The sequence below is a fragment of the Erythrolamprus reginae genome, chromosome 6 (genome assembly GCF_031021105.1).
Source record: "Erythrolamprus reginae isolate rEryReg1 chromosome 6, rEryReg1.hap1, whole genome shotgun sequence".
In the NCBI taxonomy this organism is placed as follows: domain Eukaryota; kingdom Metazoa; phylum Chordata; class Lepidosauria; order Squamata; family Dipsadidae; genus Erythrolamprus; species Erythrolamprus reginae.
In genome coordinates this window covers 50369004-50379799 of record NC_091955.1, presented here as the reverse complement: position 1 = coordinate 50379799, position 10796 = coordinate 50369004, and the positions used below count along the sequence as shown (strand labels likewise).

Below are 10796 nucleotides of genomic sequence, written 5' to 3'. Positions count from 1 at the left end.
AATTGATATGCAAATTAAATGTGATGGGAGCAAATAAATAGACCTGTTTGACTGATCCATTTATTAAAGTAGGGTCAGATAAGGATCCCCAGTTGGCCAGCTCATATCCTTGTAGTAAATTCAATCAATAACCTGATGTGTCTAATATTTGTAATGATTTTCTCAAGCTCTTCCCATAGTCTACACCTAACAATGGAATCAAAGGCTGATTTCCTCTGGAGTTTAAAAACAGCAGACTCAGTTGTCAATAAATAATTCCACTTTAATGGCAAAGTAATAATTTAGACAGATACAGTGTGCACACCTGCAAAAAATATATGCAAGCTGGTTTACAAGCTAGAATAACAATAAATCAATATAAAATACATCATCCAGTTAAGTCTGATGACACCAAATACTTATTATTAGGGCTTTACAAAGACTACAAAATTTTTCAGATGATTTATCTCACTGTTTCTGTCTATTTACACAATATGTTACATTAAAAATGTACAAAATATAAAATGTATACAGACAAATGCTTCACAAACAAATCTGTTAAAGTTGTAAACTAGGTGGATTCACTGAAATGTATTGCAGGGAAAATGTATTATGTAGTATATACATACAGAATGTGTATATGTGTATTGAAAATGGCAGGAGTTCCTGGGCTTAGATGTTGTTTTAGAGTACATCAATCTTAAGGAACAGCTTTTGTTTTAGTCATTTTCCATAGTGGCATGCTGCTTAACAGTATGAGACAGTCAGCTAATATTTGCTGCTGGAAATCAATCTGAGTACATTTTTTGTGCATAAAAGCAGACTTTCTTATTAGGGCAATAGCACCATGCAGGAGACCTGCAGCTGATGCAACAAGGCATTGATTTATTTGATATTTGTTTTGCAAAATATATTGTTGCAGGAGTTAGTAGCACCACTTGTGTGTCCTGAAGTTATCCATTGGCTATGTATATCCTGAAAGTATTTCATTGGTGCATGTTCTATGGTTATGAATAGATGTGCTCCACATGAACCCTTTCAAGATAAGGGTTGGATTATGTGCCTATAGAATGCTAAAGCCCTTAGATATTCTATGTTAATTTTAACCAATATCTCCAATTACTCTGATTGAGTTTTCAGTGTATCCCACCAGGATATATAATGTTCTTTTTTTCTACAAAGTTAGATTAGTTTAAAGTGTGCAAATATTAATTGTAGCAAGGATAGTCCAGGACTTGTGATGGCAGTTCTAAATGCAGGACAAACATACCTGGTTATCTGTCCTTTTTAAAAAAACAGATAGTACTGATTGCCCTCTTGCTTTGTTTACAACGTATGTGTATTCTCTGTAAATGAAACATTTCTTCACATCAATAGAATAAAGTACTTTTGCTGTTGTCACTGTTTTGTTTGCTTTCATTTGTGCAATAAGTTTTATTTTCAGTATTTACAATACCCTCCCAATAAACTGTGCAAAATCACCCCCCACTTTCCCCTCTTACAGTAAAACCATTTCTGTCTTGCACAGTTAATAGCACTGTGTCAGTGTTTTTGTAATGCTGACTTTCTTCATGTACAACAACTGCAATTAAAATAGCATGCTCCAAATGGGGGAAGGAGGAGAAGAGACAGAAATCAAGAACGATTTGTGCTCATGCTAACTCAGGTGCACACCCAGCTCTGCTGGATAAAATGTCACACATCTCTGTTTCTTTCTTAATTAAGTTCTTTTCATAATGGGATAGAAATAACTATGTTGGACCTTTTTTCTTTTATTTTCATTCATAGTTAACTGGGAGTAGCTTTTGGGTCATTTGAATGGTTTAGGATGATAGGTCATTGATTCACGGAAGATTAAAAATAATATATCTATATTAATAATTCATCCTTCTAGCCACCTAATTAAAAAAAATCTTGATACATATATAAACACAAGGCTACTGTGTTCACTGATGCTCTCTCATTAGTAAAATGAAGAAAGGAAACAGTGTAAATAACCAATGGTTTAAACAAATTAAACCAAGTGTAACATTGTCTAGAAATCGGTTTTAAGGCAGTGAGACAGCACCATAGGAAATGATCTCTTTTTCCCTCTCCCAAAAGATTCAAGACCTTTAATCAGCATCAGAAATGCCTAACAACAACAGCAACAACCTTAAGAGGTGGGCAGGTGTTTAAAAAATACCACTGTGGTTAAAAACAATTTGGATATAAAAATTGGTGACTTTTTGTTCAATACACACACGCACGCACAAACAGAAAACTTGGTGAACCACATCACTGCAAATATGGCAGTTTAATATCAAATTGGCACTTATCCAGCATATCACAGTATTGTTTGTATAAGGTAATTGCACAATACTGTTTTGTGCTTATTGAGTCTATACACCCTCTCATTCTTTTTATTCATTTTGCATCCACCTCATTTTGGAAAGGACAGCAGAATATAATCTGGAATATGTGCTGTGAGGCACCACGGAGGTTAGAAAAGAAAGAGGAGGAGGAGGAGGAAGAGGACCAGGAGAACTATGAATGCAGCACCTCCAGGTATATTGAAGTATCACATAAAACGGTTCCACTGTAAACTTTCAAGACAGGGATAAAAAATAAAAGACTCTAAGTGATTCCAGTTTGACTACTATGTGTGCAATCTGCTTCATAGCCTCCCTGTTAAAGGCTCTTTCCACTTGAAACTGAACAAATTCATCTTTCATTCTTGATTTGCTTTACTGCTTAAATCAGGTGCTTCCATATATGACACAGCACACACATGCTATTTCAGCACAGATACACACCACCTCAGCAGCCCTTAACACGGGTATAGGTTTATCAGCATCTTCTAACCAAAGTCATGCCCCCTTTAGAGCGTTGATTCAAGTGAAGGGTCCAGCATATCATCGTGGTGGCTGGCAGTATCACTGTCACAGCTCTGGGCACTTGAGTAAGTGGCAGCTTCTTTGAGCCTCAATAGCATGTTCATCTGAGAAAGAAATACACTATGGTGTGTTATTGGTACAAGAGTTAAGATGATTTAGAATAATAACAATCCAGTCCATTTTACTGTTCCTGTTTGCCAGCCAATACTGTAATGAATTTCACCACTTGTTTTTAATTGAATTGAACAAAAATGAACTAGTCCTTTGTTAGAGCAAGTTTTAGAAAACATCTACTGAAAATGTTTTCCTTTGTAAGGAAATTTCTTTTGATTTACGTAGATTCATATATGAACTTTCCCAAACCTTTGAACATTTGCTACTCTAACTACATTAGTATCCACTGTTATGATAAATTCCTGCCTTAAGCTCTTCTAAAGCTCATCATGCACATTTTTGAATACATGTTTCACAAACCTTTTGGTGCTGTTTTGCATGGAGGCAAAAGGATGCTACCAGATTCCATCCAATATTGGCCTTCATGCTATGTTAGCCTTTGTATGTGTTTTAAGAAACATACTATTTCCCCATCATAAGGATGAGCATACCTAATACCAAAGTACTTGCTAAATTATGCTTAAATCGTTAAAAGCACAGAAACAATTTAATGGAGAGGAAAAAAACAACAGACAAGATTTTCAAAGTATACAGGAGAATGGATTATTTAAATGGAATGGAATGGGTGAAAGTCAATGGCTGAATGCAATAGCACCATCTGCTGTCCAGGAACTGACTTCACAAAACAATACCATATTATTGTGTTACTGCTGTGAGGCTGGATACCAGAAGAATCTTAAGCACATCTTATTTAACTTCAAGAGCACTGGAAATTTCTAAGATGTTTAGATACTGAAATTATCATAATTAAACATGGCATTTATAAAGCTTTCCTCTTGTGGGTGTTCAGGGAATGGGCTTTGTTAGTGGCATATTAAAATAACCTAATTTTATAATGCAGATAAATATTTTTTCTGATCCAAAATATGTAAAAAAAGAAAAGAAAAAGGAAAACCAATCATGTTATTACACCTTTTCATATTTAACGAAGCCTTGAAAAATCAAGGTAGCTTTATTATAGGAATTTAGCCTTATTTCATTAAGTTTAAAATGGTTGTTTGAAGAAAAGTTGCTTACAAGAGCAGCAAAAACGTATGGAGAAGAGTGAAAAGCTTAACAGGTTTGCTCAATGCATCTTAGTAGGGGCAGAGAGAAGAAAAATCAGTCAAAATTAAACAATTTCCTATAAGGAAAGACTATAGCAATTTATTTGTTATATATTTATTGATCGGATTTATATGCCGCCCCTCTTCGAAGACTCAAATTGGAGAACTGAAATTCTGTAGCTTAGACTGAGGGAAGAATGTATGGGGAGATATGGTAGAGAACATAATGAAACATTTTCTGCCTCCCTAACAGTGTTAGAAGTTCAGTTTAGCAACTAAAGTAAATGCAGGAAGATTCAGATTTCTTTTAATAGCACATAGTTAAGGTATGATGATTTTAGCAATAGCATCACAACAGCTTTTAAAAGATACTGTTAACATTTCTGAAAGGTCAAACTAGTAGCTGCTACTAATGCTAGGAAGCTGTCTACAAGCTGTTGAACCAGTGATAAGAGTTAGATATTAGTCTTGGTCATAGATATTAGTCTTCTGGCCATAAAATGCTTTTATGGCTTGATGCAGCATGGACCTTTTTAAGATCTAATGGAGGAAGGGCTTCAACCTGTAAACCTACCTCTTTATTCTGTAGGTTTTCTTTTTTTCTGAATATTTTCCTAGATAAATCCTTTTTATAACTGTCACGTCACATGCACATATCCCTAATATTCTTCTATTTTTGCTTGTGTCTCCTAACACTCCTAATATATCACTGAAAGTAATTAAACATATTCAGGGATATCATTAAGTTAAAGGAATGTACAGATATTTATGATCACAACAAAATGTTATCTTTCTTGCTCAGTATGGAGTGTGATTGAGAGTTAAGAATTGGTCAGAATTTAGGACTGGCATATAAATTTGCTCATATATTCTGAGATGATAGCTGATTAATCTATTTCATAGATTTATTGTACATATTCAATGAATTAATGCAAAGCTAAGGAGGGTCTTAAGTTTAATACTATGGGGATTATACATCAGGGATTTTTTTCATTATAGTATAAGGGTACATGCAAACCAATTTATCTGATCAGTGAAAGCAGCAAGTAAAATAAATGTAACCCAATTACATTCCGCTGTTGCATATGATAAACCTTTAGACTTAAATGCATAACTGAATAAAGCATATTAAAAAAAGTAGCAAGCATTATTTTATTTTACCAAAGGATCTCCTTCTGATTCTATCTGTGGAATGTGCTTTGAAGTGGTTCCTTCTTTGGCAGATGCATAACCTTCATAACCAACATCTTCAGGTCTTAACTGAAGTAATGATGACCAATCATGTTGCAGTGAACTCCATGGGCAAGTCTCTGCTATCCACTTTGAGGGGTCTTCCCAAGGTGCACGTTTACCATACATCTAAAGAAAAGTAAAAATATCTACACTTATTTCAATCACGTTATTACAAAGTATTCACCTTGAATTCCCCACGATGCTACAAAATAAGTTATGATTAAAAAATAATCTGTTCAGTTAGTTATTTATTTATTTATTTATTTATTTATTTATTTATTTATTTATTTATTTATTTATTTTGTCCAATACACAATGAGGGTTTTAGTGGAGATATATATATATATAGCCACTAAAACCCGGTCTTGGTATATTCGGGTTTCTTCCCGTGTAGGATTTTGAAATTTCTGGCGACGTTTCGACGAGGTCTCACTCGTCATCTTCAGGCTGGTGTTTCTGTCCTTGTTCTAAGGCGAACACTGCGAGACCTGAGCTGCCTTCCTTCTATAAATACTGGTGGCTGGGTGTGGTCTGATGGCTCAGCAATTGCCTGTTGTGTAGAAACTTCCTGGTGAGTCAGTGGGGTAACATCTGGGGTTGTTGATGTAGCTGAGGTATGCTGATTAGTTAATGGTTGTAGATTAGGCGTGATATCCTGAGTAGTTGGAACTTGCAGGCTACTTGATTGTTTTACAATGTGTGTTCTGAGTCTGGTTTTTATGGCTGGGATACGTTTGAGGGCTGGTTTCCAGATGTCTGGTAAGCGGGAGGTATCATCCCGCTTGTTCATATTTTGGCTCCCTAGGACATACCGTCTACCAGAAGAAGACACGCACCAACCGCTACTTGAACGCGAAATCCCACCACCACCCTGCACAGATCAATTCCGTAGCCAAGACCCTCATTTCCAGAACCAAACGCCTAGCCGACAAAGACCACCTGGAACCTGAATTACACAGTCTCACAAATGTATTAATTTCCAATGGATTCCAAAGAGTGGCAATCAACAACTTAATCCAAAAAGAGACACCTCCCAAGAACCAAGACACAGAACAGGACAATGGCATTGCCCTCCTCCCTTACATCAAAGGCACCACAGATAAAATCAGTAAAATTCTCCGCAAACACAACATCAAGACAGCCTTTGGTACAGATAAAAAAATAGCCAACATCCTAACAAACCCGAAAGACAATATCCAACTAGAAAACCAGGGAGTTTATCAAATACCATGTAAAATCTGCCCAGCCACATATATTGGACAAACTAACAGGAGAGTAAATGCACGTGTTGCAGAACATAAGAATGCATTAAAGAAAAAAGAAAAAACCTCCTCCATTTTCCAACACTTCAAAACTACAGGACATGAAATTGATTTTGACAGTACCAAATTAATTTCCAAAACAGAACACTACAGCAAAAGAATAATCATGGAAGCCATCGAGATAGAAAAACATCCCCAAAATATGAAAAAGCGGGATGATACCTCCCGCTTACCAGACATCTGGAAACCAGCCCTCAAACGTATCCCAGCCATAAAAACCAGACTCAGAACACACATTGTAAAACAATCAAGTAGCCTGCAAGTTCCAACTACTCAGGATATCACGCCTAATCTACAACCATTAACTAATCAGCATACCTCAGCTACATCAACGACCCCAGATGTTACCCCACTGACTCACCAGGAAGTTTCTACACAAAAGGCAATTGCTGAGCCATCAGACCACACCCAGCCACCAGTATTTATAGAAGGAAGGCAGCTCAGGTCTCGCAGTGTTCGCCTTAGAAGAAGGACAGAAACACCAGCCTGAAGATGACGAGTGAGACCTCGTCGAAACGTCGCCAGAAATGTCAAAATCCTACACGGGAAGAAACCCGAATATACCAAGACCGTCATACCTGTACCCGTGAAAATCTACGAAAACAAATATATATATATATTATATATATATATATATATATATATATATATGTAGATTGTTCTGAGTTCGGGTTTTGCCCTGTGTAATGTTTTGCATGTCTATGCGACGTTTCGGCGAAATCACATTCGCCATCATCAGGCTGGAGTTCCAATCTTTGTGTTTTTGCAAATGAATATTAGCAACTGACATTTCTTCTTAGCATGTAGTGTGGGGGTGGAGATTTGCTTTGAATGTAGCAAATAGATTGGGTGACTATGCTTCCGTGATCTGATTGGTTGGTGTAATCATGGTTATAGAAGGAATGGCATGAAGATTATGAAGTGTTTTGTTTAAGTCTGATTTCCAAATATAAAATTCTAAAATCATAATAATTAAAGGATTGACATATTGATTATAATGAAGTGTTTATTTTGTTTAAGGCTGGTTTCCAAATCTCTGGCAGGCGCGAGGTATCATCCCTTTTATTTAAACAAAAAGATCTTTTTTCAATTTCGATAGCTTCTAGAGAGATTCTTTTATATAAATTCTCTGTTTTGTGGAGTAATTTAGTTTTTTCAAAGTCAATTTCGTGCCCTGTTCTTTTAATGTGCTGGACAAGGAGGAGGTCTTCTCCTGTTTCTTGACTGCATTCATATGTTCTGCCATGCGCTGGCTCACTCTTCGGTTAGTTTGTCCAATGTATGTGGCTGCACATGTTTTGCAAGGGATTTCATAGATTCCTTGGTATTCTAATTGGATTTTATCTTTGGGGCTCCTTAGGATATTAGATATTTTTTGGTTAGTGCAAAATGAGGTTTTGATGTTATGTTTTTGTAGAATTTTACTAATTTTATCCGTGGTGCATCAAAACCTCATTTTGCACTAACCAAAAAATATCTAATATCCTAAGGAGCCCCAAAGATAAAATCCAATTAGAATACCAAGGAATCTATGAAATCCCTTGCAAAACATGTGCAGCCACATACATTGGACAAACTAACCGAAGAGTGAGCCAGCGCATGGCAGAACATATGAATGCAGTCAAGAAACAGGAGAAGACCTCCTCCCTTGTCCAGCACATTAAAAGAACAGGGCACGAAATTGACTTTGAAAAAACTAAATTACTCCACAAAACAGAGAATTTATATAAAAGAATCTCTCTAGAAGCTATCGAAATTGAAAAAAGATCTTTTTGTTTAAATAAAAGGGATGATACCTCGCGCCTGCCAGAGATTTGGAAACCAGCCTTAAACAAAATAAACACTTCATTATAATCAATATGTCAATCCTTTAATTATTATGATTTTAGAATTTTATATTTGGAAATCAGACTTAAACAAAACACTTCATAATCTTCATGCCATTCCTTCTATAACCATGATTACACCAACCAATCAGATCACGGAAGCATAGTCACCCAATCTATTTGCTACATTCAAAGCAAATCTCCACCCCCACACTACATGCTAAGAAGAAATGTCAGTTGCTAATATTCATTTGCAAAAACACAAAGATTGGAACTCCAGCCTGATGATGGCGAATGTGATTTCGCCGAAACGTCGCATAGACATGCAAAACATTACACAGGGCAAAACCCGAACTCAGAACAATCTACATACATATACCCGTGAAAATTTACGAAAACATATATATATATATATATATATATATATATATATATATATGTGAATGATGAGGCAGCAGCCATCTCGATCACCGGAACATAGAAACTTTAATAAAACCACTTAGCTTTCGTTAGCGTGCTGCTAACTTCGTCAGAGTATTAAAATGCCACGGCATTTTAATACTCTGACGAAGTTAGCAGCACGCTAACGAAAGCTAAGTGGTTTTATTAAAGTTTCTATGTTCCGGTGATCGAGATGGCTGCTGCCTCATCATTCACGTATGTACCTGGAACTCGCATTTTTAGGACTATTCTTGATATATATATATATATATATATATATATATGTGTGTGTGTGTGTGTGTGTGTGTGTGTGTGTGTGTTTATGTCGGATCACCCTGGTATATTTTAAGGAACGTCACAGCTCCTTTTTGCCTCTAGGCCCAACCCAGGACCACTTCAAGGCAGTTAATATATTTATAGCCGACAACTATATTCTGTATGCTAAAAACATTTAACATATATATATACATACATACATACATACATACATACATACATACATACACATAGTAAAATACATGATGAATGTTATAGAAGAGATACTCATAGTAAAATATATCTATGAAAGAATAGAAAAGAAGATAAAGTAATAGAACATATCAATGAAAGAATAGAAGAAAAGATATAGGAATAGAAGAAAGGTATAGGAGATAAAGGGGAGCAAAAGGACAGGGGACGGAAGGCACTCTAGTGCACTTGTACTCACCCCTTACTGACCTCTTAGGAATCTGTATAGATCAACCATAGATAATCTGAGGGTAAAGTGTTGGGGGGTTGGGGATGACACTATGGAGTCCGGTAATGAGTTCCATGCTTCGACAACTTGGTTACTGAAGTCATACTTTTTACAGTCAAGTTTGGAGCGGTTAATATTAAGTTTAAATCTGTTGTGTGCTCTTGTGTTGTTGTGGTTGAAGCTGAAGTAGTCACCGACAGGCAGGACATTGCAGCAAATGATCTTGTGGGCAATACTTAGATCTTGTTTAAGGCTTCTTAGTTCTAAGCTTTCTAGGCCCAGGATTGAAAGTCTAGTCTCTATTTCAAGTGGAGGGGTGAAGGGCTCTTCTGGTGAAGTATCTTTGGACATTTTCAAGGGTGTTAATGTCTGAGATGCAATATGGGTTCCAAACAGATGAGCTGTATTCGAGGATGGGTCTGGCAAAAGTTTTGTAAGCTCTGGTAAGTAGTGTGAGATTGCCAGAGCAGAAGCTATGTAGGATTAGGTTTACAACTCTTGAAGCCTTCTTGGCTATGTTGTTGCAGTGGGCTTTGGCACTTAAATTTTTTGTTATTAGTATACCGAGGTCTTTAACCGAGTGGGGATTATCTGTGATAATTTGATTATTCAGTTCGTATTTGGAGTTCAGATTCTTCTTCCCAATGTGTAGGACAGAGCATTTGCTAGTTGAGATTTGGACTTCAGGTCTTTTTGGAGGGTAGTTGTGTTATCGGTGGTGTTGAAGAGTTTTACATCGTCGGTGAAGAGGACACAGTTGCTTGTGATGTAATCGCAAAGGTCACTGATATAGAGAATGAAGAACATTGGTCCCAGTATACTACCTTGGGGAAAATCGCTTTTAACTGGGACGGGAGTGGATATGGTGCTTTCTATTTTGACCACTTGTTGTCTGTTTGACAGGAATGCTATAATCCAGCTGTGGAGGGATCCTGAGATACCATAGGATTTGAGTTTTAGGAGTAGTTTGTTGTGGACCACTGAATCAAAGGCTTTGCAGAAGTCGATATAAATTGAACTAGATGAGTTGTCCGTATATTTTTGCAGTGGAGAGCTGCAGGTTGCAGGATAGTTTTTTTCTGAAACCAAATTATTTGTTAGAGAGCAAATTATTAGTTTCTAGATGGAGAGTAATTGATTTGTTTATAATTAATTCCATGACT

General features: G+C 36.4%; 1 protein-coding gene across 1 annotated transcript in view; it reads right to left on the bottom strand.

Moving 5' to 3' along the window:
• Positions 1-241: 241 nt before the first annotated feature.
• Positions 242-10796, bottom strand: part of NAV3 (neuron navigator 3) — a 491922-nt gene continuing 481367 nt past the window's right edge. Inside the window, exons 37-38 of the mRNA XM_070755761.1 lie at positions 5237-5434; positions 242-2959 (exon numbers count right to left, since the gene is read on the bottom strand). Of these exons, the coding sequence (XP_070611862.1) occupies positions 2840-2959; positions 5237-5434 (318 nt within the window). The 3' untranslated portion in view covers positions 242-2839. The remainder of the gene's footprint in view (positions 2960-5236; positions 5435-10796) is intronic.